Source organism: Didymosphaeria variabile (assembly GCF_027946475.1).
Source record: "Didymosphaeria variabile strain IMI 356815 chromosome Unknown scaffold_3, whole genome shotgun sequence".
NCBI lineage: Eukaryota > Fungi > Ascomycota > Dothideomycetes > Pleosporales > Didymosphaeriaceae > Didymosphaeria > Didymosphaeria variabile.
In genome coordinates, this window is record NW_026611622.1 from 1711430 (window position 1) to 1738474 (window position 27045).

Below are 27045 nucleotides of genomic sequence, written 5' to 3' on the forward strand. Positions count from 1 at the left end.
ATTCATTTACCCAACCAAACGCCGCATGTTATGCAAAAGTCCCAGGGTATCCAGCTTCCGCCCAATGCTTCTCATGAATCGTGTCGTCGTATACGTAAAGAAAACAATGGAAAAACCACAAAATGGATGGATAAACAAGGTTCCAAGCCCTCAAGTTGCCATCCGCCAGATATACCTCGTCTTCCGATGTGTAGCGCCGATCATGCCAAAAGATAATCGAAGAAGCGGTGCCTCTTTAATCACCATTCGTGCAGCATCTCACTCACAGAGTCTAAAGCTTCGCTTATTGAAGACCAGAAGCCGTTCCTCCGAGGAAGGATGTTCTTCCCAAGGTCTGGGTTCTCAGCAGGCTCAACCTTTCCTTTCTTCGGCTGAGGGATTCTCTTCCTGAGATCCCTTCGTAATTCACCAATTACGTCGAGTTGGATAGAGTTCAGCTGCTTCACTTCTTCCATCCGCATCGTCAGGTCATTCACATAACCCTTCACGCTCTCGATGTACTTCCCGACTTCTAGGATGTAGCCTTGACTCAGAGCGAGATCATGTGCGTCTACGTGATCTTTGGTAGCTTCTTCTGTTACGATGCCCAGACCAGTAGCATCTGGAGTTCCATCAAGCTCAGAGAACAGATGGTCGTCAGTCTGCTTTGATTGGGAGTCAGGAGCAGAGAGGAATCCCGCCATTTCTTCGAATTTGGTAACTAGGTACTCCATTTGTTCATCCGTGGGTTCGCGACTCAAGATCAAGCTTTCCAGGTTCGACGCGCACGATAATAACGCCTCTTGCATAGGAGAAGAGCACGAGTCTTTCGTATCCCAGGGCATTGACGGAAGCGGTGAGAGCGGCCGAACGCCATACGACTTAGTTGTGCGAATAGACTCGGGCGTATAAGGATATTGTGGTATGTCATTGTTCGGTAGAAGACCAGAGCTCCACGGAGTCTTGATTGGCGTTATAGGGTCTGCGATGAAAGGGTGTGTATTATGCGCAGGCATGGTTTTGACATAGGATCCATGCGATGGGGTTTGCGCGCCGGCTCTGGACAAGTCTTCGGGTGCGCTCAGCTCGGGAGAAGCCTCTAACGTGCTTTCCGTATGCTTGAGTCCAGTCGCACGGATCTCCAACTTGCGAGGGCGTTTCGCTTCGGCCACGTCCTGTTGCAGAGGAGAAGACTGTAAAGAGCCGCCGTGTTGGTTAAGAGGAGGCGTGAAGTCGGGCGCATGGGTCTCTCCGAAGACGTCCTCGGGCGGAGTCCATGGGCGGCCGGGGAGTGAGTTGGAGGACGTGGAGCGCATGGCGCCGGCGGACCTGTTCGAAGGCCACATAGCTATTGTCGCAGAGAGTAGGTGCGACCAAGATGGAGGAGGGCAGGTCTACAACGGCATGGCGAAGTTAGAGAGCAGAGGAGGAGGTGGAGAGCGGGGAGCGGGCGCCATATGCGCAACTGCGACCGCCTAGCCGGTTCCGTCTGGCATGCAGTGGTGAAGATCGCATCGGGAGGCTGGTGCTGGCGGGGACGTCGGTGAAGTGGCGCTGCGAACGGCGAGCCAATTGCGGGGCAACCCTCTCCGATTGGTCCCGCCGTGACTCGTCTTCATGTTTTCTGGCTTCACTTCGATATGCCCACGATAGCTGCGGCGCATACTGCGAGTCATATTATTGGTCCTGGAAGCTGGAAGTAGCAGTCTACAGAGCGGAGACACACAATCATGGCAAACGTGCGCCATTCCCGCCGCCATTGACGACAGTGAGGGGCACAAAACTGACGCATGACCTCTAGTTCGCGGTACAGCCGTCGCTCGACACAGTGCGCGAGGTCCTCGCTGCTGCGATCCAATCGCCCAATCCGCCCAACCTCGTTCCTGTCTTCTCCTCCATCTCCGCCGAGTTCCTTACGCCGGGCTTGATCTATTTGAAGATCGCTGAGCAGTGAGTCTGACTCATCCTGAGCGCATGCATGCCGGAGGATATGGGAAGGAGATGTTGATATTGTTTAGGGCACAATCCAAGCTGTCTTTTTTGTTCGAGAGCGCTGCAACAACCGAGACAATTGGGCGGTACAGCTTCGTTGGTGCAGGTTGGTCTCCAGCCCATGGAGGACGAAACGCATGCGGTAGGCTAACAACCCGACAGACCCGCGCAAAATCCTCAAGACAGGCAAAGGCCATGGCCCAGAAACCGATCCACTACCTCTACTCGAGAAGGAGCTCGCAAAGAGCAGGGTGGCAAGCGTGCCCTCCATACAACTACCTCCGATGACTGGTGGAGCGGTGGGATATGTTGGGTATGACTGCGTACAATATTTCGAACCGAAAACGAAGCGCGATGACATGAAGGATATTTTAGGCGTACCCGAGAGCCTGTTCATGCTCTTCGATACCGTAGTAGCGTTGGACCACTTTGCGCAGGTCGTCAAGGTCATCACCTATGTCAAAGTTCCCGAAAGTCTCGACGACCTTGAGACGGCATACAACGAGGCGAAGGAGACGTGCAGAAAATACACGGCAATACTGAAGAAGAGGGATAGAATACCGGAGCCGGATCAGCAGCCCATACAGCAGGGTCAGGAATACAAGTCCAACATCGGGCAGGAAGGCTACGAAGGCCATGTCACGAGGCTGAAAGAGCATATCAAGGTGGGCGACATCATCCAGGCCGTCCCGTCACAGCGATTCGCGCGACCGACGTCTTTGCATCCGTTCAATGTCTACCGGCATCTGCGAAACGTGAACCCGTCACCATATCTCTTCTACGTGGACTGCGAGGATTTCCAGATTGTTGGCGCAAGCCCGGAATTGCTGGTCAAGGAGGAACAGGGCAGAATCATCACGCACCCCATCGCGGGCACAGTCAAGCGAGGCAAGACGCTGCAAGAAGACGCAGCGCTGGCAGAAGAGCTCTCCAACTCGATCAAGGACCGGGCCGAGCATGTGGGTTCCGCTGGTACATTGACTGGAGCGCAGAGCTTACTTTGACCCGACAGGTGATGCTGGTGGATCTAGCGAGGAATGACGTAAATCGCGTCTGCGACCCGCTCACCACACGTGTCGACAAGCTGATGGTTGTCCAAAAGGTGCGTGCTGGGCAACGTGCACGGTGTTGTACCTGGCGGGGGCTGGCCAAGGTTAACAGGCGATAGTTTTCCCATGTGCAGCATCTGGTCTCCGAGGTGTCAGGGGTGCTGCGACCGGGCAAGACGCGCTTTGACGCGTTTCGCTCCATCTTCCCCGCCGGTACGTCATGTGCACGACTGGATGCAGGTGGAATTCCAGACGATGGGCTAACCATGGACTACCGGCAGGCACGGTGAGCGGGGCGCCCAAGGTGCGCGCAATGGAGCTGATCGCCGAGCTGGAGCTCGAAAAGCGCGGTGTGTATGCCGGTGCCGTCGGGTACTTTGGCTACGGCAGCGTGGACGGCGGGCGTGAGATTGAGGGCGCCATGGACGTGAGTCGAGAACGTGTCGCGTCGTCAACATTTGAGTGCTGACAGATCGGCAGACATGCATCGCGCTGCGAACAATGCTGGTGAAAGATGGCATCGCTTATCTCCAAGCCGGGGTAAGGCCCAGGAAAAGTTGGATTGCGGGACATGCACTGACCAGCCACACCAGGGCGGCATCGTCTTCGACTCGGATCCGTACGATGAGTGGATGGAAACCATGAACAAATTAGGTGCGCCTGCCAGCCCCCCAGACCCCGAAACTTGGCTGTTCTGGCCCGGCGCTCGTTTGCTGACGAGCAAATGACAGGCGCGAACATGCAATGCATCACCACAGCTGAGCGGAAGCATGTCGACGAACAAGCAGAAGCGGACGGCGAAGCGACAGCAGGGCCAGGCACCAACGCGCACATTTCCCTTGCAGCGTAGGGGGCGGTGGCTGGGTCGAAGGCGTCTGGGAGAGACAAGGCTCCGAGGATGCGCGATTGGTGTGGATCGTGGCACATTGCAAAAGCAGACAGGCACGAGTGTAGTGTAGAAGGCCCGTCACTGGGCGACGAGGTTGCAGTGTTGGCATATGTGATGGGCCCAGACTAGACACAAGCTTCGGTTAGCACCAGCCCAGCCTCATCGTGCAACATGCACAATTGTCCCACGCGGCGACGTGCTCTGTGCCATGTGAAGGTCGCCGCGAACGAGGGCGCAGCGGTCGGGACGGTGACTGCGGCGCTGTGCAAGGTGCCTGGGAGGTACGACTACATCATCGGCCGCGAGGGGCTGGCACCTCTGTTCGAGAACACTACAGCGACTAGGGGGCCTGCGCCGTCATTGGACAATGCGCCCGCCGCACATGCAGGTTTGTGCCTGCCCGATGGATTTGTGGAGCCTGTTGTGCCGTTGTGCCTGCCTCCCGCAAGCGTCCATTGCACTTGACTTCATAGACAACGAAACTTGGAAACAGCCCGGCGCACCAGCCACTTCCACTTTCTCCTTGCCGCATGCCCTCATAAATACCTGCAAGGCTGGCTCCTGTTTGCTCCCTTCACATCTCCCAGCATTCCTCATTAGCACGGCACCCTTCAACGCGCCCAACTCCTCTGCTCAAAGCTACAGCTTACCTGCGCTCCTCTACCTGCAGTATCCTATCAACTACTAGCTCAGCATCTTCTCCTGCCGCCCTCCGCGACCAACCCTCGTCAAGATGAAGTCCTTCGTTCTCCTCGTCGCTGCTGGCCTCGCCCTCGCCCAGGATCTGAACAGCCTGCCCGCATGTGGTGTAAGTCCATCGCTCGCCTCCATTGCGAAGCTCCGCCCATACTGACCGCTGCAGAAAACCTGCGTCAACAACATGATCGCCATTGCCCAGTCATCGTTTGGCTGCTCCCAGGGTGACGCCCAATGCTATTGCTCCAACGCCGACTTTGGCTACGGCGTCCGCGACTGCGCCAGGGAGGCATGCGGCAATGACGACACTGCCAACCAAGTCATCACGTACGGAGCCGCCTACTGCTCAGGTCAGTGTCTCGCTACTCCGTCTTTCAAACTGGCTCTGACCATTGTCTAGCTATCGTGGCTTCAGCCACCGGTTCGGCAGCTTCCTCGGTCGCTACGGGCGCTCTTGGTGTCCTGTCTTCCGCTGCTGCGTCGGCTACTGGTGCCGTCAGTAGTGCTGCGGCATCCGTCACCGACTCTGCCGCCAGCGATGTGAGCTCGGCTACCGGTGCTGCTGGAAGCGCCGCCTCCAGCGCCGCAAGCACCCTCGCTACCATCACCAGCTCCATCGCTTCCGAGGTCTCGAGCGCCATCTCTTCCGTCGAGTCTAGCGCCGCGTCCAAGGCTTCTTCCGTTGCCTCTGACCTCTCTTCCGCCCTGTAAGCTTACTGTTCGTAGTCTTCTGGTCCTTGCTAACCTGATTGATATGCAGCTCCTCCGCCGCCTCAGATGCCTCCAGCGCTGCTTCGAGCGCCGCCAGCGATGCCGAGAGCGCTACCAGCTCTGCCGGTGAGGCTGCATCATCCGCTGCCTCATCTGCCACCGAAGCTCCGGGTGCTGCTCCCAAGATGACCGGCCTGCCCATTGCCGGTGCCGCTGGTCTCGCTGCCTGGTTGTTGCTATAAGCACCTCGAATGACGCACCCCAAAGCTCTTGGACGGCGGTTAATGATGATAATGTTTGAATGAGAAGGGTGGCGAGACCAGAGCTTTGGTTGTGTTGGCAATGTTGGGCCGCTTTCGGATTTCTACGTTTTTCGTGTGTCTGCATATGGCATCGACGACTTTCCTTTCTCTGTTCACACTTGACGCACCCTCATGGCGGTATAACGATTATGACAAGCCATGCATTGCAACGGCATGGCTTTTTCTGTATGCGCTTGTTATAGCGCTATGATACCCTGGTGCGGGATTAACTCGGAAGACTTTGGGAGGAGTAGGGTAGTACATGAATACACTAATACTTTCACACTCGCGTTCCCTCGGCTTTGTATCTGTGATTCTGTATATGTGGTTTTCTATGTATGGGAAAGTCTCAGGCGTACCTTCAGATGGAATGTTGCTACGAACCAAATGAATCAGCTAGAGGTTGTGTGTTTGCTGATGATGTACGTTGATGAAAGAGATTGTGTCGACTGCGATTGAACTTCAAGGGTGAGGTGTGAAGGATGATGATGCTCGTTGAAGTGATTTGGGGTTGAGGACGCTTCATAGCGAAGACGAGGATAGGCTTGGAAGAAGCCGGCAAGCAATTGAATTTCGTTGCGGCAGTCACCAACTTCGCTGGCTCTACGTCTTAGGACGGCTGTGGCCGCCCTGTCCACAGTGTGTGGCTTCGCCGTTCTCCGGACTTGTTCCCGCTTGTCTCCACCCGCACTCCACATTACACAATGTGAGCTAGCCTCTTTTGGCTCTTTTAGACGTTAACAGCGTCAGTTCCCCCTCACGACGTGTTAAGCTTCGACTTTGAGTTGTCACAACGAATTCACTATCATCTAACCTTCTCTAGCGACAGGTCATACTACCACCGCTACATCATGGCAAGCTCGACTCCCAACCGCCTCATCCTCGGTCTTATGACAATTGGCCCGGACGCCCAACTCGGAGCTCGTATAACCTCTCTCAACACATACAAACAGTGCCTGGACTATCTCTCTAAGAAAGGTTATCATGAACTGGATACTGCAGGCCAGTACGTGGGCGGCCAACAAGAGGCCTTCACACGTGATGCGGGTTTCCGCGAACGCGGCTTCCAGATCGCCTCAAAGGTGTACCCCGTGCAGCCTGGTGACCACGAGCCTGAAAAGCTGCGCGCAAAATGGCTTCAAAGTCTAGAGAAACTCGGAGTCGACTCCACGGACATCATGTATCTCCATGCGCCTGACCGCGCCACTCCTTTTGAGAAGACGCTTGAATGCGTCGACCAGTTGTACCAAGAAGGCCGATTCAAGCAGCTAGGGCTGAGCAACTATGCCGCCTGGGAAGTCGCAGAAATAGTCGGCATCTGTGAGAGGAGAGGCTTTGTTAAGCCGTCAATCTACCAGGGCATGTACAACGCTATCACCCGCGCGCTGGAATCCGAGCTGCTCCCTTGTCTACGCAAATTCAACATCGACCTTGTAATTTACAATCCTCTCGTGGCAGGCCTGTTCTCGGGAAAGTATTCAACGTTAGATAAGGAAGCTGCACCCACCGAGGGACGCTTTTCCGACAAACAAAACTACGGCAAGATGTACCGCGACAGATACTTCAAGGAGTCTGTGATTGATGCGCTGGGTTTGGTCGAGCCTGTTGCGCAAGGACACAACATTCCGCTGATCGAGGTGGCGCTAAGGTGGTGCGTCCACCATAGCAAGCTTAAAATGCGCAGTCAAGGAGGGAACGACGGGATCATCCTGGGAATCAGTTCGTACGAGCAGCTGGAACAGAACATCGAGGCTTGCGAGAAGGGGCCGCTGCCACAAACTGTGGTGGACGTTTTGGATAAGGCCTGGGAGCGGACCAGGGGCGATGCGGCAACGTATTGGCGGTAAGATAGGATAGGCAACAGAGAGGCATGGCGGCTCGATTGAAAATCAACCTTGAACATTGGCATGATGAGAAATATTATTCGATATAGTAATCCATACATGTTTTGATATGGTAATCTGATACTTTACTAAGTTCCTGGTAGTGGTGGAATTCCGCATTGTAGGATTCGACGTTGTCAGCTCAAGTTAACACTAACCGGACAGGGAGAATACACGAGGACTAAACGCGGTAAACACCCAAAGGTACCTCATGGTATATAAACGTTCGATTGTCATTTGTTCGTCAAACACGCAGAGCAGACACCCAATACCAGCTTTGTCCAACATGCATGTTCCCCGCCTCTTCTCCTGGCTCACGCTGGCATGCGCGACTGCCTTAGCCGCGAACAACGAAACAGCTCCCGGCATTATACCAGGAACAACCGGTCAATATATTGCTGCAGGAGGCCATCGTTATTACTATCTCGAGGCGAACCCGGTCAACGCATCTCTCGGGACGATTCTCCTCTTCCACGGCTTCCCCGACTTTTCGTACGCATGGCGCTATCAAGTACCTTTTCTTACGTCGCTCGGCTACCGTGTGATTGCACCCGACATGCTTGGTTATGGAAATACAGACACTTCATGCGATGTCAGTGACTTTGCGCTCAAGAAGATGTCCACCGACATGGTGGAAGTACTCGATCAGATTGCCCCTGGCGAGAAGATCATCATCGGAGCCCATGACTGGGGAGCAGGGCTAGCATACAGCTTCGCCATGTGGTATCCGGAATACCTTAAAGCCTTCTTCACAATTTCAATTCCGTATACAAGGCCGTGGCTTGGTCCCTCGCTGGAGTGGATCGACATGCTCGACCTCGTACAGAACCACACCTACCCAACAATGGCCTACCAGCTGCAATGGCGCGATCCTGCCGTCAATCGCAATTTCAGCACTAAATCACAGGTTCGATCATTCTTGAATGCTGGATTTGGGGGCTTGACGGAGGATGGCAGAGGAGGCCTCTCGCCTTTTGAAGGCATGCAATACGACATCATCCCGCTCCTCAGAAATCAGACGCTCGTTAACCCCGAGGACTTCGAGATCTATGTCGAAAATATCAATCAGAAAGGCATGAGTGGGGGTTTCAACTGGTACCGCACCCGGCGCATGAATTGGGAAGATGAGCTGCCGCTTGCGAAGAGGGGAGATTTCAAGTACCGAACGCCGCATCTGTTCATTCCGGCAACGAATGATTCTTTCATGCCGCCAGAACTTTACACCAACATGGGGCAATACTTCGAAAGCGAGACGGTCGAGCCAGTTGAGGCGGGGCATTGGGCGATGTGGGAGAAGCCCGATCAGGTGAATGAGATCTTAAGGAGGTGGATCGCACAGCTCTAGTCTATTGGGGATGTATCGGTGAAGCCCAACACATTTCCTTGATTCTTCGACTTGGGACGCGGTCGGGCGTTTGATAATATGGTGGATGCTGTGATGAAGAGACAGCGCAACGATACGGGCTGGAGTAACGAGTATCCCTGCCATTACATCCGAAAAGGGCTAGTGCATGATCCCCCTTTAAACATCCGCGCAAATCTAGTCTCAGACTGCCAATGATCATTGACATGTACCATACAGTTCAATTCTCCAAATCCCACCATGATGCTTAGTTGTGAGGTGTGAAATGAAAAAGCCGTGGCATCGCAGATATTTGGTTCTTTGGCTCGTAGACCCTTGTCAACGGATTGTGTCTACTGCAGATGTGCCGCCGCCGCAGTTGTAATGGGCGGAGGGTACCGGTGTGGACGAGAAGACTAAAAGTCGTCTCATGACAGTGAACGAGGCTGAAGAGCATCGACTGGAGTTGATGAGGGAATGAACATTGTTCAACGTCGCTGTGGAGGACAAATTTGATACTTACAATCTTTGCGAACATCAGGAAGCCTTCTTGACATTTACTTCTGCGACACAAACTTCATGGTGTATGCTGAAGCTGGTCACATCTGTGCGATTGCAGGACGGAACAGTTTAGACTGGCGTCAAAAAGTTCATCTCTCAATCATTGTATATTGAGCTATACATCTGGATTTCCAGTTCTGTGTAGACATGGACTTGTCTGGTAAATCTAATAAGTAATCAGCGTAGTCACGCAGCTACTTCTCAAGCCTCGCAGCCCTCTCTTCATCTCTCCACCATTCACACTGGATCCTCCTGATCCCATCGCCTTCGACCCTACTATTCCCGAAAGCTTCAATCCTCAACTGTAGGCCCGGAAGTTTCTTCCCACCGTCGACGTACTTCGCCCACTCCGGAGCTTCCTGGCTTTGCCTCCCGTTGGGACTTCCAGATACCACAAAATCTGCGAAGTATGCATGAAGAAGGTTTCCAACTTCGGGATACTGCACACCTTTGGTCCCGCCCTGCAGCGTCTCTGCCCACGTATACTTCGTATCCGATGTGTGCGGAATACTTTGCCAGGTAGGGAACGAGTTATTGGTGGCGAACACCGATTTATAGACCGGAACTCCGGCGGTAGACATGCGTATTGCTGTCTCCTGTCCAGGACATACGTACATGAAGTCGGTAACAGCAGCGCTCACGCGGTTGTATTGCGTGGAATTCGGACTGTTGGTGTAGGGGCTGTGCGTGTGATTCGCGGGATCGGGATACAGCCCTTCCAGATCGCTCAGGTCTTGCGCATTGAGGCCGGGAATCAGAGTATGTACATATGCGAGAAAATCGTCGTTGGTAATCAAGTCACCAGGTGTGTAAAGTTTAGCTTCGTTTGGAACATTGGTGGTAATGGTGGGGACATGGTAGAATTGCCCATTCTTTCCTGAGACAGATCCTGCCTGTTCGAGGAGTGGTCCACCTCTTGTAGGTTGGAAAGGCCATGTAATCGAGTATTCGCTCTCATAGTAGAGAAGGCTGCTTGCGCTTTGAATTGCGGCTATGGGAGCTGCACGCAAGCAGGCGAGTATTTCTTCATCGGTTCCTTTCGCGGATCCTCCACATCCAGTAAGATTGAGATATCGTGCGAATTGAGCTTGGTAGAGCGAGTATGAGGCATTGGGAAAAGAGCGAGAAGTAACGCTTCCCGACTGGAGGAGCGCTTGTGAGAACAAAGGAGACGGGCCGGTGGTTTTGTTGTAATTGTGGTTGAGATGAATGCCGACGGAATGCGCCCCGGCTGAGCGACCTCCTATAGTTATTCTGTCTGAGTCCCCTCCAAATGCTTGAAGATGTTTCTGCAAGAACTGGAGCAGGAGTTGCTGGTCCAGCAAGCCAAGATTCAGAATGCCTAAACGCTCGAACACAGGAGTCGGTAGGAAACCCAATGAGTTCACCTGGTAATGGTGAGCTTGCGAGAGCGAATTGGACGTCTGTGACAGCGACATACTCTGTAATTAAACGTGACCACAATCAGTGGTTCTTCCGAATTCGCGACGAATGATGCCCCATCAAAAGACCGAGCTGACCCTGTAAGGAAAGCGCCCTGTCATGTCAATACCAAGTATACGCGTCGTATTTGGAAGACTAACACCATGTATCCAAACTAGGACTGGAAGTTTCTTTGTACTGTTGAAGCCTTGCGGTCGATATACGTTCAGATTTAGACATGCTTCATCCATTGGGTAGGTGTTCGTTGCCGGATCTTGCACGCACGTGTATCCATACTGCAAAGCATTTTTCGTGCCTGAGAATGCTTTCGCAAAGGCAACTGGGGCAAATCGGTCGTCTCCGACGGGCTGAGTAGCGTAGTCAATTCCAAGCCAGGCATCAACTGCAGCTACGAGGGGTTGTTGGGTCAATGACTGGTTGACTGTTGTTCCAAGAAAACTTCCGTATCCATCCAGGGAAATCGTTCGTCCATCTGCTGCAGCGAAGCATGTCGGCAGTGTTGAGGCAGCTAGAATATGCTGGACGGCGTTGAAGCGCATACTGCCGAGCTTAATTCCAAGAGCAAAGGCGACTCATCTTCTCAGGCAGTGTCGCTGGACACTGCACGGATATACCGGTATACATACGGTATTTGAGGCCTATCTCTAGACGACTGTTGACCCCAGTCGTGCCCCAGCAGCCCATGCAGTGCCTTACTCGATACGCATATTGCTCCGCATATCAGAACTTTGGAACCCCACCAGCTCCGCTATTGACCGCAACTTTGCCTTTTTTGAGGCAGTGATGCGCAACACAAACGTGTTAAATGCTCCACTTGATGATATGCCGATATCGCAAGCGTGGAGAAGGTTAGCACGTCATGGTAGCGCGCGTTGTATCTTACCACGTGCTTACCTAGCCGAACCCGCTAGCCTCATTTAGAAGGAGGGAAACAAGCCGCTCAGAAGTGGAGGTCTCGATTTCAATTACCTCTGACTATGAAGGATGCTTCGTCTATGCCTTACAGAGAATCGATAACGTGCCTAATGGCACTACAAGTCCTGAAATTCAGACAGTCCCATAGATCTCCGCGTCAGTAATGCCCACAGCACCTGTGCCTCTCCTCACGAGACTCACGCTTTTACCTTCTTTTGCGTTGAAATTCAGAGTGACATACCCCAAGCTTATCACTGTAGTGCCACTCCATACCTCAGCATTGTCGACCTTCACAGTCAACGGATACTGCTTCGTCCGGAAGTCGCTCAACTTGAGCACAACTTGGCTAACTTTAGCAGCATTCGCAAGTTCGTATGTAATGGTCGAATTGGTAGCACTGCTGGAGCTTGAACAAGTAGAAAATTCTTTGTCATCGTAGGAGAGGCTCACATTAGTAGGATTGCTTGTTGCAGTGACGGAAGTAACGTTTACTGCGTTACGACTGGGAGTGTAGGGCGAGTTCTTCGGAGCAGGGCCACAGGACAGGTCATGGTGCAGATATGTGGAGAATATCTGAGTGCTAAGTCCATATGCAGCATAGAAAGGCTTGATGTTAAAGGTGACTGATGCAGATTCTAGAGCATCCCCTGAAACTTTAAAGTGATCACGCCGGTTTTGGTAGTCGAGCGAAAGAGCATGCGGTTAACCCCGTTTTCGACAGGGAGAGTCTTGGGCAGGATACCGTTACCCGGTCCCTGGGCAATACCTCCGCGCCGTTCTGCTTCTCCTGACAGCGTCAATACTATAGTGTCGAGACCGACTGGATTGCGTTGGCGTATGAATCGACCACTTCGATATCGATCAGGGCAATATCAGCCCCGTCGGCTAGAAAGCCACTTGGAGAAGTATGTGGCCTTGACTTGCGCTGATCTGAAGACGACTGCTTCCCATGTGTGTATCCGACAGCCTCGAGCGTGCCTTCTTGCCAAGTCACGTTGACGAAAGTAAACAAAAAAAGCTTCGACTGCAAGGCCGCATTGAGAGCCTTTCCGTTCAGCTTCAACTCCACTTTGCCGGCTGTTGAAACTATGGAGATGTTCTTCGATGTGCTGGTATTGTAGTTCCAATGTCCGATGATGTGTGTCGCTGATTTCTCGATGTCGACCCAATTGTCCCACATGACTTGATGCGCGTACCATCCATCTTTCGGTAATCTCACCGCATCAACCTCTCCAGACCGGCGATAATTGTCTGCGCCGCGATGATGCGTGTTCGAGTCCGAGAAAATAATGTTGATGCCGCCAGCATTGACGCGTTTGCCTGTTCCGGGGCACTGTTCGTAGTAGTCGAACCAGCGTTCAACATCCTCAATTGCATGTGAGCCTTGATTGCGATTATACGATGCTCCCTTGCCTTCTCCTTCGCCATCGGGATGGTATGACGGAGAGTGACTGTCCCAATACTTGCGGAGGCCTTCATTGCGTGAGTACTCCATCTGCCAAAAGGAGATACGTGATCCCTTGTTGATGTATACCACCTTACCACCGTACTCAGCAACCTTCAAGGCAAGCATTCCCAGAGCTCCCATGGCTCGGCCGCCCTCCTGATCGTACTTGTCTCTAACATCCTTGAGCTGTTGCTGGTGATCCTCGCTGATACCGAAATTGCCACCCTCGTAGAAGACTATGCTGGGATTGTTCCTGTTGTAGATGACTGCATCTCTCATAAGTTCTACGCGCTGTTCCCATGGTCTGCCGGTCACATCGCCTTCAAAAAGACCCGCCGGCATAGCTTGCAGGATACCGAGCCTATCCCAGGATTCAACGTCTTGTTTCCAGGGTGTTGCGTGCATCCACCTGATCAAGTTGCCGTTACTTGCCGTGACCAAGTTGTTGGTGAAGTCGGAAAGCCAAGCGGGGACGGCAGATCCGAGGGTTCGCTATTCGTTCGTAGTACGTTGCGCGTTACCCTTTAGATGCAGAACGCGGTCATTGATCTTAAACGTGCCGTTGGAGAATCCGGTTTTGCGGAAGCCAGTGCGGGTCGTGACACTGTCTATCTTGGTTCCATTGGAGCTCAGGATCGTTCGCACATCCTACAGATATCCATAGCCCCAGCCCCAGCCCCAGCCCCAGAAGTTCAGATCTAAGAGAACGGAAGATGCAGCAATGATACGTGTCTCATTCGGCTGTAGTGTATAATGAGCACCGTTGAAAGACTTGATGACCTTGCTGCTTGCGTTCGAGACTTCAACTCGATAGCCTAACAACTTCGAGCTGTTGTACTCATTCCAGACCTGAGACTCCGCCGTGATACTGGTAGTCCTCGCATCATCGATTTTGCTAGGATAGACATACACGCCCGTCGTTCCGAGATGCGAATACAAAGGCAGTGTCTGATATAAGCGATCGGCGACGTGAAGATAGACGTTCTTATTAATGCCTCCATAGTTGGCATATAAGTTCTTGTCGGACCATTGGTATGTTGAGCCTGTCGAGACCTCGTGGTAGTTCCACGAGTTATCGATACGCGCAGCGACTAGCGTTGCTGATGTCGAAACCGAACGCCATGACACCATTCTCACTGCGTCCTATCCAATTACCGTTCAGGTAAAACTCGCCACTGTGTCGAATTCCTTCGAACTCCAGGAAGACCTTCTTCCCCGTGGCGGAAGAGGGAAGCTTGAAATTCTTTCGGTACCATGCAATGCCGGTAGACAAATTCGCAATGTCCACGAGGAAGGCTTCATCTTCGTTCCATGCATGCGGGGTTGTAATAGGCTTCCAATCGTTGTCGTCAAAAGAAGAAGCCTGCACAGCTTTCGCATCGCCCACGAAGAGACGCCAGTCGGAAGTGAAGTTGTACTTGACCCGCGAAGAAGCGGCGAAGCCCAGATGAACCGGGGCAGGCAAAAGGCCGAGCGACGTTAGTATTCTCATGTTGTTCACTTGAGCTTTGCCTTGCGCTCGACTTTATAAAACCCATGTCCTCTGGTGGAGCGGTGCTTCGGAGACATCTTATTATATCAGGCAACGTTGTGAAACTCGAAAGGTGAATCTGATAGTAGGGAGTCGCGGGTTTCGCTCGAATCCGTTCGGGGACGGGGAAATCGCGAAGTGGGGTACCCCGCAGTTTCGCCGTATACATTTGCATATATTGTTGCGATGTAATCTCGGACGACTGGCCTATGTCAGGACGGAGCGCAAGACACAGGCCCACGATCGATAGAAAGGGTAGGTGCACCCAACCACATGACATATTGCGCCTTACTTCCACTTTGTTTGATTCTTGGATTCTAAAACAACTGGATAGATCTCTTGCTGCAATCATCAGCTCAAGGAAAGTCCTTCCTCGCCTGCGCAACCGCATTCATGAATGCAGTCCTCCCCGCGAACAGAGTGTCAACCGATGACCCAGCAGATAACACTCCGTATTGATACCGTACACCATCAGCCTCGGGAAGCAACCATAGTGGGCCTCCAGACTGCCCACCTGCAGCATCCGCTTGTGTAATGATAGGTCCTGTGGTACCACTGTTGCATTGCGAAGCGGTTCTCCCACTTATACTTTGTTCCACATAAGGACGCTCTGCTTGGCCAAGGTCAAAGGGATAGCCTTGAGTACCGTCAATAATATGTTGAGATGCCGTGTCAGGTGCACGTACCTTCGTGCCAGAAGATGGCCTGGTTTGCCTTCGAACTATCAAACTGCTTAACGCCAAAATACCCATATTTGTCTCCAATTCTCTGGTTGAGGATCATGACTGCCCAATCATCGCCATAGGAGCAGGTATCTGTCAGACTACCCGGAATATACATGATGCTTGTGACCTGAGCGGCCGTGTAGCCGCGGGCGCCCTGATCGTAATTCGGGCGGAACGTATATGTAATGGCGTTATTCGTCGTGTTGAAGCAATGACGTGCAGTTGCCAGGTGACGCGGTCCAACCAGAGAGCCACTGCAACGGTATCCGTCGTTGCCAACACCCCATTCAAGACGCCCAATGTAGTCCCATGGGTTTCCGGTTTTGGTTTGCAGGAAGCGGCTTTCCGGGCCGATCACATCGCGCTTTTGAGGCGTTGTAGTGATTGAGAGATGGTCAGAACCAGAAGAGCCAGGCACAACGGTACTCTCATGCAACAGGGTTGCTTTTTTTAGGAGCATGATGTTCGGTGTAATTCCAGGAGCGGTCTTCAAGGCAGCAGGCACAGAGACATGTGCTATCGGGTGTGTATATGGTCCGTCTCTCTCTATGACGGGAAGAGCAAAAGTAGGTCGCAAGCTTGTTAGTGCGAGAAGTGGTGTTTGATAAGCCAGGAACTTCATTGTTGCTGCAGCATGCCTCGCCTACTTGCAGGATCGTGCGCAAATCGAGTAGAAGTTCAAAGTGAAGCTTGATTGACAAGTTTGATTCCGATGCACAGTATCTTTCATGAGGTATCCCTTCGTTTTATACCCGTACATGTATGTACGTTCGCTTCAGTACGCTCGTGAGAACTGTGGCGCATGTGGTGTCCTGGCCCCAAGCCAGCTCAGCGTACGCCCCATCAATACAGTGTGGATCCTTTGGTCTGACCACCATCGTTAAAGCACCACTACGCTCCACTATTCCAATAGACAGCCTATAGAGAAGCCTAATCACGGCTCTGCCGCACCTCGTGTAGTATTTCAAGTCCCTCGTGATGTTCTAGGCATCAGCTCGATCGGTCGAACTTCCTATCTTGTTGCGCTTCCAAGAGGTTCACTATCAGGCAAACCTGCATCCTTTTTCATTTTGCTCACGCGAGGCTAGGACCAATCACTATCAAAAAAGCTCGCTAGGGTGGAGCTGAAAAGTTGCAGGTCATGTGAGGATTGCAGTGCCTTGGGCTATGGACGAGGCTGATTTCACGATACAACGTGACACTAGCGTCGCTCGAAACTATCCAAAAGTCAAAGATTTTCGGCCTCCGTTCCACATTTGCTCTCTGCTCTCACGAGGTGTAGCGAAAGTCCGGATGACGATCTCGTATCCGTAGTATTCATCTCTCGACTCGTAATCTCAATATTTTCCTGCATTGCCCTCATCGTCCCGTTCAGGCCACACAGAAAGAGAAATGTGCCATGGTGCTTGTATGCATCTATTTTTGATACCTGCAGTACTGAGATGGCCAGTGACTTAGCGCCACCATCGCTTGTGAGGCTGTAGATCTGGCTTGTCATCATACTCCCAATATTGCCAAATAACAGATATAACCTAATGGTGTTAGAGTGCTTGAGTTCTGTAGCATGGATTCCAACAATTCGAGGCACGCTCGAGTTATATTCATAGAGTGAAAGAGGTTCCTCACGTGATGGCGTAACGCCGGGGCTGCAAGGAACACATTGAGGCGTAGTAGAAAGCAGGCATCAGTAGGCAGCCATAAAGACTCAGACGTAGAAGCAATCTTACAAGCTTGCTCATGCCTTTTTACCTGTAGTATACAACGCGCTGAATGCTGACACTTGGCGGTCGCTCACAGCCAGTTGTATGCGATCGCACTTCTATTGTGCAGCCAATCAGCATGAGAGTACCCGGTATGTTGAGGCCTGAGCGGGGGTTACCTGCAGAGCATCAATCCGCAGCCAAAGCTGCAGTCAACGGACAGACCAAGGTCCATTTTGCCATCTTTATATGGCTTTGTGTTTTGCGCCATTGCTGCCATACTACCGATCCCATAGTCGCGCCATTGTAGTCGCCGAGGCAAGCAGAAGCGAATCTGTTTCTTTCAACATGTTGCATCGCGCTCTGCTTTCTGCGCGTGACGAATGACGCAGGGAATTTCGGGCTCGTACCTGTCCGTAGAAATTTATTGTCAAAAGCTGCAGAACAGTCCAACGCTATATCGTAAGTGCGGAGCAAGCGGCAAATTTCAATAGGACTTCCTGAAGTAAGTTTGCCTACAGCGAACTCTCTTCTATGTACAAGATGACCAGTCTCCCTTCCTTACTATTTGGTATTATCTGCTGTATCTCAATCTCTACGCTGGAACCTTGAAAGAAGAGATGGCGCCGTCGCTTCCCGCAACAAATAGCGTACTCTTATCAGCACTAATGGTAACCGCAGTCCCGCTCTTGATCGAAGCCACCGTGCTAACTTTGCCATCTGCAGTGACCTTTTGAATGCCGCTCGAGGCTGCGACATAAGCAATACCATCTGGCGAAACATACATGTCATCCGCCATTTGGTTACCCCAGATCTGAGTTGCGGTTCCGGTCTTCTTGCCTTCGGCGTCAACGGGCATCTTATAGAACTGGTTGGCGAAGATGTTAGTATAGTAGATATTTCCGTTCGCGTATCGGATGCCATCAATGCCCATACTGTACAATGCGTCAGTACACTTACTTCTATACGAGGAAATCTCCGGCGAATACGTGAGATGTTCTAATACTTACGGCATGCCTAGATGGGTACGTACGAGGTCAGTGTAAGTCAGAAAATGGGGTTAGATACGAGGCATCTATGTCTAAGACATATCGACTTCGTACCGCGGCAGTACTAACCACTTTTAGGCGCCATAGTACTGTCCTGAATGGCAATGCTGTACTCCCCCGGTGTTGACGTTCACTTTGAAAACCGCACCCTTACTCGCATCTCCCACCAACACTGTATCATTGTTGAAAGCCGATAGACCATTCCACATGCCACTCTCCGGAACCTTCTTCACCAGCGTAGTCGTTGGCGTCGCCCCACCCACACTGAAATCGACCTTCCATACTCCCCAGCTTCCTGGTGTGTTGCTGTTGCTGTATTTCCCTGCTACAACAGCAAATACATCGGGTGCAACTTCAGCAATTGCTGCGGAACAAGACGTATCAGTGAAGGTCGCCACTTTGGTGGCTTTCTTCGTCGGTGGATCAATTAGCCAAGCTTCGCCCTTATCAAAGAAAGAAACAAGGATTTGGCCATTAGACCGGACGGCAATGCCTTCGGCTTTGAGCGGCGAACCGGTGAATTTGTAGACTTGGGTCACTGCGGACTGACGTTTCGTAAGTGGCGATGCAAAGACCAGACCGGCGAAAGAGAGGAAGGACGTGATGATGACTGTGAACCGCATCTTGACGGAGGTATTACTTTTTGCGGTAAAAGCTTTAGTTACAGAATGTGTGATGGCAGATGTCTAGGGTCTTCTAACAGTATATAAAGGTAATGGTGAGTGCAGGTGGACCAAGACCGGGTCGCGGGTCGTAATGCCACATGCTTACCTGAACTCCGTTTCTGGTCCAAGGGTTGACGTTGCCACTGCTGATTTGATACAGTTCGAGATTAATGATCCTCTGATGTGGGTTTCGTTTAGCATGCGTATATGATCGTGTTATTTGACCCGGTCGTCGCGTTTAGCCTTGGATATTAAAGCGGTTTGGCAGTAGCCCCGCAAAACCAAGTGCGGCAAACCAAGTGCCGAAGCCATGGCAATGTGGAATAGCTGAACATTTTTCTCTTGAGGGTACATGTCATGCGCAGGCTGTCGGTCATACGAGGATTTGGTGAGCTCTGCGTGTCGCTGAAGCTGGCGTCAAATAGCCGCCTCTAGGACGTCTAGTCCCTACGTGACAGGTCTATCGCGTTTGGGTATCACCTTGCGGTGTCGTAGATCAGGAAGCATATGTGCGCGGCTTCTTCCTTGCGATAAGAAGATCTCGTGAAGATAATGTGAGTTGTTCACTGAGAATTAGACTCAATCTTCTATCAGAACACATCTTGCACCCAGTTGTACGAATGCCGCCGCTGCTCTCTAGATGTAACTACTCTTTCGATTTAGCTTTTCCGGTGTGCGCAATGCGCAACTACCTCAGCAGGGCATCAGCCGCACTGAGCAATTGTAAGCCCAGCGCTACTTCACAGTATTTTTTTTTATATCAGCGAGCTAGCTGGAACAAGCAGTTGAGACCCTAGTTGTTTTCCATTGTGTCCAAGTGACATTCGATGGTAGAGAGTAACGAGGCCAGGAGCTGTGGCGGTTACATTGCCTGTTAGTATCTCGGTTGTTGCCATGTCATGGTAATCAAGCGGGTCGACACGATGCTTCCGATCTGTGGTGATGCGATGAGGCTGAAGCCGCTGCCACTGGGACCTGGGACTGACATTCCCACCCCTTGACGCGGCAGGAGACTATCCGCGGTAGTTATTACGTATACTGGAGTAGAGCCAGTGTGAGGAACAACGACGGCGGCGCTTACGCGCGCCTCCGCGAGAGCGGCGACTATAATGCGCCGTAAGACAAACATCTTGTATGATGCCGCGATTCTTTGCTTTCTAGGTCTAGGTGTGCCCTCGTCGCCTACATGGACGAGTTCGAGGGAGAGTCTGGCGTTGCGAGGCAATCACAGTCATACAGGGGGATTTCATCTCAATGGCATCGCGACTTCTAGTTACGCCGCTGTGGCACCTACACATTCGCGTGCAGTTGAAACATCACTTCCTGCGAGGCAGCACTTGTTCAACCATACTGTTTGTTCGATTGCAAGTCGTAATGGCGTGTCGGCCAAGGTGACAGTGCTTAGAAGTCGCTCGGGTGAAATACATGCCGAACCTAATTACGATCTTGGACATGGCGAGGCAACTCCCTTCAGCTCTGCAACCCATCCGTCAACCCACTTCTCGACCCAGTCCTTCCCTATAGCAGGCATACCATTCAACGTCTTACTTTGCGAGGTTGCATGGTCCAAATCCCACTTAATAGCTTTCTCGCTATTGATCAGGCGCGCTTCGTAAAACTCTTGCAGCCTGACAGCTGGATATGTGCGCACCAGATCCGCCGCATCATCGCCAGAGAAGTTGTCCACAGTTTCCTGCAGTTTCTCGAGCCAGAGTCTTGCAGCAACAACGCTCATATCTTTACCAGTACGTTCCTTGACGCTGGAGACGATCGCCGGAACAAGTTCTTTCCATGACGTTACCTTGGGGTTGAGTAGGTTGAAGACTTCAGCGCCATGCGTGGTGCCATTTGTTACCTCGTCATTCGTCGTTGGGCTCGACGGCGGACCGGTCCCAAGTTCTACAAGTATTTTAGACAGGAGGTCAACAGGAATCCAATCAACCTGATTCAATTCTGCACCCAGATCCTCCGGCAAGAGACCTAGGCTGATCGATGTGACGACCAAGCTCGGCAGCCATTCCGCCGTATTCCATAGCGCATTCACGCCTTCGCCAACAGCGCCCGCAATCTGCCCGACACGAGCGAAGGATACAGGCACGTTTAGATTTTCCGCTGCAGCGTCACAAAGCAACTCCGAGACAAGCTTTGACTTGGCATATCCGATCTCGTAAGGAGCATTGAAGTCACGTACGACTTGCTCGGGAATGGTTGGAGAAGCAGTCACTCGCGGCAGCTGTGCAACGGAACTAATCGACGAAATGTAAAGTAGTTTTGGTGGATCCGAACGACTCGCTGCCAGGCGGAAAAGGTTGGTCAAACCATCAAATTGCGAGCGGAAAGCCTTGAGAGGCAAGATGAAGTTCACAGTCCAAGCGTTATGAATAACCAGCGTAGTTGTTGAGCGCAGGGTCTCGTACATCTTCTCCTCGAGACCGAGGTTGGGCTGGTCTAGAGTCGCTTGTAAGAAAGTGACGCGGCTGCTTTGCTGAGGCAATTGGGACTTCTGGCCTTCAGTCTTGGTCGCATGAACTTCTTTCGCATTTGAACGCCTATTTAGGCAGTAGATATGCGAGATGGTGGGGCATGACAGAAGTGCTTCGAGGAGGTGGACACCTAGAGAACCTGTGGAGCCGGTGAGGATCACGACTTCGCCCTTGCTATCGCTGGCTGTACGTGGCTGCTGTCTGATCTGGTCAATGACCGGCTCGTACTCTTTTAACAAGCTACCGATCTCGGAATAGTCGTCGTGCACCTTTGCGCTCTGATTCGTTATGACATCGACAGCGTTGTTATTCTTGTTCACAATGTACTGCGTGAGCAGTTCCAGACTAGGATTGTTATAAACAACGGACAGTTCGAGCTCAGGTTGGCCGAGGCCATGCCTTAGAGCCCGAACCAATCTAACACCCATCAATGAGTCCATCCCCTTGTCGAAGAAATTCTTTCCGTTATCTTCAAGAAGGCTAGGCTCGATCTGAAATATGACTTTGTTCAGCCACTCGCTGACTTGATGAGCATCCTTGGTATCTAGAGATGCGTGTTCGATACCGGTGAAGACAGTGTCCGCCTCCAGATAAACATTGTCAATCTCGGTAGCGTACATGGCAATAGTGCCTTGTCGTTGTATGGTACCCTTTCCAGAACGAATCATCGGTTTGTCCGGCCTCGTAAGAATGACCATGGCTTTCTCAACTCGTGCGTGAGCCGGTGCAGTCTGATTAGCTCGATCGATGGAAGGCCAGATCTTATCAATGAACGCGTCTAACTTTTCCCCGGTCAACAGCCCCAGCTTAGGTGATGTCTCAACAAGTAGACCTGCTTGAAACCTTTGCATGCCGAATACTAGAGCTTGGACGACATCTTCGTTGGCGGAGATGATAGACTGCTCCATGGACACTGGGTTCGTCTTTTCGCCGTTGAGGAACACGATGATGTCGTCTGCTCGAGCCTTCCAGGCCCAGCAATCCGGAATCGTAGGGTGTTTGATGAACAAGTCCCTTGTGCGATATTCATCCTGGTCTTTCAGGACTGGCCCAATAGTGAAGGGCATGATATGCTTCTCATACTTCGGGTCCTTTCTGAATACCAGTTCGTAGAGTCCAGGCGAGTTTTCTTCGAAAACACATCCCAACTCTGGGTGAGGTAGCACATAATGCCATTCCAGCCTTGTCATATCTGGTGTTCGAAGCTGAGCAATGAGTCCAAACTCAGATGCACCGTGATTATTCTGAATGGGCATCTTGGCGGCAATCCTATCACCTATTGCTTGCGGGAGGTCACCGCCCGCGTACAGAATGAGCTCCAAGTTCTCAGCGCAGTAGTCTAGCAGGTCCGGTTTCTGACTAAGGTCGGCAATGATGGACGGTACGAGAAATGCCACATCTGCATGGGCTGTCTTCAGTGCTTGGACTATGCTCTCAGCCGTGGGAAGAGCACCAGATAATGGAGCGATAGACACAGTGCCGAATGGTGGGCTGTGAACAAGGTGAATAGCGATTCCGGCAGCCTGATTCACGGTAAGTTGGGCTTGTTCAAGGAGTGGCAAACGATGCTTACGTGAAAAGGTGGAAATGTGTTCAACATGCGCTTGCCTTGATGAAGTTTGTCAATAGATTGAAATCCAGAGGGAGGTTCTAGAGCGCAATAATTCTGATGTCTCGCCGCTGTCTCGTGAGTCCAAATCAGGGGTTTGGGTATACCAGTTGAACCCGAAGTATGTCTGCAGAAATTACTTAGTATACTATGAGAAGTACCTGGGGGAATGGAACGTACACTACCACAAGTGGATCGGCGCATGCTACTGCGTATGTCTTGTTGTATGCATAATGAGGGTACTCTTTCTCGAGGAGATCGGTTACGCTTGGAACATGCAGATGCTTCATAGGATGAGCGCTCAATATGTGCTCTGTCGCCGGTGGCGCTGGCTCTGGCGTAAGCAAAATCTGACATTGTAGCTTGTCGAACAAGCCGGCATGGGCGGCGACACTGTTTCGTGGCGAGGTGAAAAAGGCCTAGATGATGGCAAATTAACAGGAGACCACTGCGAGAGATGATGGACCATACCACATAGCCAGCCTTGACAGCTCCGAGCAGCAAAGCAGTGTAACGCACGTCATTTGGCCCAAAGTACGCTAGAACATCGAAGTTCTCCGACTTTCCCAAAGAGTCGCTCAACCACCAAGCGAAACCATTAACAGCATTGGCAAAGTCCTTGTATGTGACAGTCCGGTAACCCTCGTCATAAGTTGTTGGAGAATTGGGATAGAGGGCGTACGGTGCCGAAGGTGATACCTTGGCTAGATGGTCTATGATGTTGGGAATGAGTTCTTCGCGCCAATTTGAGATGTGTGCATGATTGTGCACCATGTTGTTCGAAGACAAACAAGGTGGTTACTAAGAAAATTGATCAGATGTTCACGAAGCCAGTCTCGGAGATGAGGATACGCAGCGATACCGAGCCAGAAGGGGAGGCATGCACATAAAGATGCACGATGTAGGTCAGCCCTTTTTAGATGGGCGCTGTTGTTGGGAATCGAGTTTGGACGATGCCCGCAGCAGGACAGAAATTGTAGCACGGTCTTTGTCCGTGCCGCACAACTCGAGCTGAGAGCGGCACAGTCAGCCCCTGGCCCCTACGAACGTGGGTCTGCGCACTATCCGCAATCTACGTTGCTGCATCTCGCTCACGCAATGAATGCAATTGCGTCTCGAAAGGTGGCATGTCGACATGGAGGCACCCCGCACGGAGCTTTAAGGAGCCGGCAAGGATGTCGGTACCCGCAAGCGGCCGTGCCTGCCGCCAAAACGACGCAGAGCGTTTCCGGGGTCTTTATTTGCGGCCAACATGGGTTTGAACACGCCCGACCTGGAGTCTTATCACACTCGATCCAAGCGTGTAGCCAATGGGTTGCTCAGCGCCAACCCCATGCTGACCCTAATCCTACCTGACGCTGACCCCTCAAGCCTAGCTGACTTGAGTGTGATCAAACCCTAGGTCGAGTGGGATACAATGCATTCTGACATGACTTCACCGGGCCCCCTTGCTTAGGCGCGTGTATGGGTTCGAGTGAACAGCTCCTTCCTTTTTGCGACTAGAGTGCCCACAACTCCAGACGGATACACCACGGCCTCGACTTCGGACATCGAGAGACATGTCTGCATCCGCGTGCTCTCGGGCTTCACACAGATCGGCGACGTAACAAGCATCGATCTACGCTGACACGTCTCCACGGCGCGAGGTCAAGGCTTCGTAGGGTAAGCTGGTGCCCGTATTGGCAAAGCTTGATGCTACATTGGACATACTGCCTTGGGACATGCACTGCATCGAGTTGGGGCGCCTGGCAATACCGAGGCAAGTTAAGACAATGTGGGGATGCAAGAATGCTGATGTTAGATTGCCCGTTCGTGCGAGAAAGTGGCCTAAGATGCTGGATTGCCCACTCGTGCGAGAAAGTGGTCTAAGATGTTGCAATTCTCCGTGCAAGGAGCAAACGGTCCGTGGGGGCTCAAACGGCGGCGCGTGGAGTCGTCAGCGGCTAAACTCCATGCACACTTCACCTATCAATCTCGGCTTCAGCGTTACACGACATGCAGAAGCCGAGACAAACCAACGCCACGGGAAAGCTTCTTTCAAGTGCGAAGACGTGGCCAGACATGGTGGGGACTCCAGAGGAAGGCTTCAATAAACATTACCGGCTATAAGGCGGCTATTCCCGAGCCTAGCGCCCGCTATCTACTTTGCCCCCCACGAATTCTGGATTTCCGTCGTCACCGTGATCCCACCTGCCCCTTGTCCTTGCGAGCTCGGCACATGCCTCTCAGAGCTCGCTCGCAGTATGTGCACGTTGCCACTGGAAGCATCGTCGTCCTCGTCCAATTCAGTAAAACCGTGGCCCATTTTCTTCACGTTCCTGAGTGGAACCGCGCCTCCGTCTGCCGCGCCATTGCGTTGCCCAGTGCCGTACCCGGATGGGTTCGAGCTTTTCACACTGGTCCTGAAGCTCCCGAAAAGTCTCGATCTCCCGACGCGTTCGAGCAGCGGTCGATAAGTCAAAAGACACGCCGAGATAAGGTATATGCCAGGCTCGGCGACGGTCCAAATGATGAGCTCGACCGCATCGTAGGTTCCGTCAGTGAACGAGTTTGTGACAAAGAATGTGTGGAACCGTAGTATGGATGCCACGAGTCCGCTTCAAAATTAGTTAGCATGCTGCGCCGAACAAGCACCATCAGCTGTTTGGCAACTTACAGACTGCCAACGAGGAACGTAAAGGTCAAAGCGATCTTGATGCGCTTCGTGTTGTGTAGGCTCCAGACAATGGGCAATGGGAGCGCGAGCATAACCACATCTGTCGCGATGTTGGGTACGCTCGTCCAAACGAAGAACGATTCCTTGTCGATGCATTTTGCTCCTGGAAGTGTGGGATTGTAGTTCGCTTCGAAAGGCTTGCACGCGGCCAAAGAGACAATTGTGTTCGCGATTGAGCCTGCGATAAGAATACCGGCTATTGTATAGACAGTGATTCGGGCCACTCTTTGCGGAAACAATCGTCTGTAAAGTGCCAGGACAGCGAGCTTGGGAATGTTGACGTCGACAAAGTACAGTGTTGCAAGGACAAGGAGGTATTTGCCCCAATTGAGTACTTTTTCAGGCTCATGTTCTTCTAGGTAGCCGAGATGCTGGCCTACGCCTGCGTAGGTAACTGAAGCTGAAGCAAGACGGTGAGCAACGTCTATTGACTTTCAAGGAAGCAACGTACCGACTCCAACACCGCCCAGTATGAGTTGCGATATCAGAGAGACTACAACAAGTGCATCTTCAAGCGGGTGGCTCTGACCCACAACAAGCCATCGGGAATAGAAGCGCAATCCTACTGCGATGACTTGCAACGGCGTAAAAAAACCAGTGAATACCTGTAGACGCCAGCCAATGTTTGCGGAACTTGTAGACATGACGACTACGGTAACACCAAAACTCGACCAGAGAGAGACTTTTGCAGCTCGTATAGCGAAATGCTAGATAACGGACCAAGCAACGGGGACCACTGCAGAAATCGCGGAATTTTACGATCGAATGTTCCTCTGGCGAGGCATGCCGTCTCGGAAATGGCTGCGTCGCGTCAAAAGCCCCAAAAGGAAGGCGCCCCCGGCCCTGCATATTTTGCGCATCTTCGGGAATGCAGACATTGGATCGTCAACCTTCTGTGGTAAGCCTTGCAGTTCCAACACTCCTTGGACTAAGCTGATTGTAATGCGAACGTTGTGCTGGGATACGCCCTGAAACCCATACCCATATCCTGGGCATGGGAAGATGCAGCGTCAACATCGGCGACGTGCTGCCGACATTACCGCCCACCGCCCATGTCGACTCCCCATAAGCCCACCTGCATTGTGTCGTACAAGAAGTGGGTACTCTTGACTTGAGACTACAACGCCCCGCAGCATGGCCTCGCCGCAGAGAAGTATAGTATTTTCCTTTTGTCCCAGGTCCACCTTTCCCACTGCGCTGCCTTGCGGCACATACGAGTTCATGGGGTGAATATATCGGACCGTCTGACCTGACTACCTGCATGACGATGTGAGTGAATATGTACGCATAGCATGAACCGCGATCATTTCTATGTACATACGCTCGTTCGGACTCCGATCCTTGTCGACATCGACAAG

At 52.1% G+C, this 27045-nt stretch overlaps 12 protein-coding genes across 12 annotated transcripts; 4 read left to right on the top strand and 8 right to left on the bottom strand.

Annotated features, from left to right (window-relative positions):
- Positions 1 to 239: 239 nt before the first annotated feature.
- Positions 240 to 1295, bottom strand: N0V89_003924 (uncharacterized protein; the record flags this gene model as incomplete). The annotated part of the gene is made up of 1 exon (XM_056212717.1): positions 240 to 1295. The coding sequence occupies one exon, from the start codon at positions 1293 to 1295 to the stop codon at positions 240 to 242; it is 1056 nt and encodes a 351-aa protein (XP_056073025.1).
- A 414-nt stretch (positions 1296 to 1709) lies between these two features.
- TRP2 (anthranilate synthase component 1) lies at positions 1710 to 3870 on the top strand (the record flags this gene model as incomplete). The annotated part of the gene is made up of 8 exons (XM_056212718.1): positions 1710 to 1718; positions 1781 to 1929; positions 1998 to 2077; positions 2134 to 2943; positions 3302 to 3447; positions 3501 to 3560; positions 3614 to 3674; positions 3752 to 3870. 8 exons carry the CDS (start codon positions 1710 to 1712, stop codon positions 3868 to 3870), a joined length of 1434 nt encoding a protein of 477 aa, XP_056073026.1.
- Positions 3871 to 4789: 919 nt separating this feature from the next.
- N0V89_003926 (uncharacterized protein) lies at positions 4790 to 5558 on the top strand (the record flags this gene model as incomplete). Its single annotated transcript, XM_056212719.1, has 3 exons — positions 4790 to 4955; positions 5006 to 5312; positions 5366 to 5558. 3 exons carry the CDS (start codon positions 4790 to 4792, stop codon positions 5556 to 5558), a joined length of 666 nt encoding a protein of 221 aa, XP_056073027.1.
- Positions 5559 to 6469: 911 nt separating this feature from the next.
- On the top strand, positions 6470 to 7465 carry N0V89_003927 (uncharacterized protein; the record flags this gene model as incomplete). Its single annotated transcript, XM_056212720.1, has 1 exon — positions 6470 to 7465. The coding sequence occupies one exon, from the start codon at positions 6470 to 6472 to the stop codon at positions 7463 to 7465; it is 996 nt and encodes a 331-aa protein (XP_056073028.1).
- A 322-nt stretch (positions 7466 to 7787) lies between these two features.
- N0V89_003928 (uncharacterized protein) lies at positions 7788 to 8846 on the top strand (the record flags this gene model as incomplete). The annotated part of the gene is made up of 1 exon (XM_056212721.1): positions 7788 to 8846. One exon carries the CDS (start codon positions 7788 to 7790, stop codon positions 8844 to 8846), a length of 1059 nt encoding a protein of 352 aa, XP_056073029.1.
- A 752-nt stretch (positions 8847 to 9598) lies between these two features.
- Positions 9599 to 10843, bottom strand: N0V89_003929 (uncharacterized protein; the record flags this gene model as incomplete). Its single annotated transcript, XM_056212722.1, has 1 exon — positions 9599 to 10843. The coding sequence occupies one exon, from the start codon at positions 10841 to 10843 to the stop codon at positions 9599 to 9601; it is 1245 nt and encodes a 414-aa protein (XP_056073030.1).
- A 1721-nt stretch (positions 10844 to 12564) lies between these two features.
- N0V89_003930 (uncharacterized protein) lies at positions 12565 to 13754 on the bottom strand (the record flags this gene model as incomplete). Its single annotated transcript, XM_056212723.1, has 2 exons — positions 12565 to 13618; positions 13747 to 13754. The coding sequence occupies 2 exons, from the start codon at positions 13752 to 13754 to the stop codon at positions 12565 to 12567; spliced, it is 1062 nt and encodes a 353-aa protein (XP_056073031.1).
- Positions 13755 to 13857: 103 nt separating this feature from the next.
- N0V89_003931 (uncharacterized protein) lies at positions 13858 to 14701 on the bottom strand (the record flags this gene model as incomplete). Its single annotated transcript, XM_056212724.1, has 2 exons — positions 13858 to 14300; positions 14347 to 14701. 2 exons carry the CDS (start codon positions 14699 to 14701, stop codon positions 13858 to 13860), a joined length of 798 nt encoding a protein of 265 aa, XP_056073032.1.
- A 3059-nt stretch (positions 14702 to 17760) lies between these two features.
- N0V89_003932 (uncharacterized protein) lies at positions 17761 to 18180 on the bottom strand (the record flags this gene model as incomplete). The annotated part of the gene is made up of 2 exons (XM_056212725.1): positions 17761 to 18100; positions 18176 to 18180. 2 exons carry the CDS (start codon positions 18178 to 18180, stop codon positions 17761 to 17763), a joined length of 345 nt encoding a protein of 114 aa, XP_056073033.1.
- Positions 18181 to 18288: 108 nt separating this feature from the next.
- N0V89_003933 (uncharacterized protein) lies at positions 18289 to 18837 on the bottom strand (the record flags this gene model as incomplete). Its single annotated transcript, XM_056212726.1, has 1 exon — positions 18289 to 18837. The coding sequence occupies one exon, from the start codon at positions 18835 to 18837 to the stop codon at positions 18289 to 18291; it is 549 nt and encodes a 182-aa protein (XP_056073034.1).
- Positions 18838 to 20317: 1480 nt separating this feature from the next.
- N0V89_003934 (uncharacterized protein) lies at positions 20318 to 23261 on the bottom strand (the record flags this gene model as incomplete). Its single annotated transcript, XM_056212727.1, has 3 exons — positions 20318 to 22885; positions 22936 to 23098; positions 23152 to 23261. 3 exons carry the CDS (start codon positions 23259 to 23261, stop codon positions 20318 to 20320), a joined length of 2841 nt encoding a protein of 946 aa, XP_056073035.1.
- A 1850-nt stretch (positions 23262 to 25111) lies between these two features.
- Positions 25112 to 26331, bottom strand: N0V89_003935 (uncharacterized protein; the record flags this gene model as incomplete). The annotated part of the gene is made up of 3 exons (XM_056212728.1): positions 25112 to 25568; positions 25628 to 26087; positions 26139 to 26331. The coding sequence occupies 3 exons, from the start codon at positions 26329 to 26331 to the stop codon at positions 25112 to 25114; spliced, it is 1110 nt and encodes a 369-aa protein (XP_056073036.1).
- Positions 26332 to 27045: the final 714 nt, after the last annotated feature.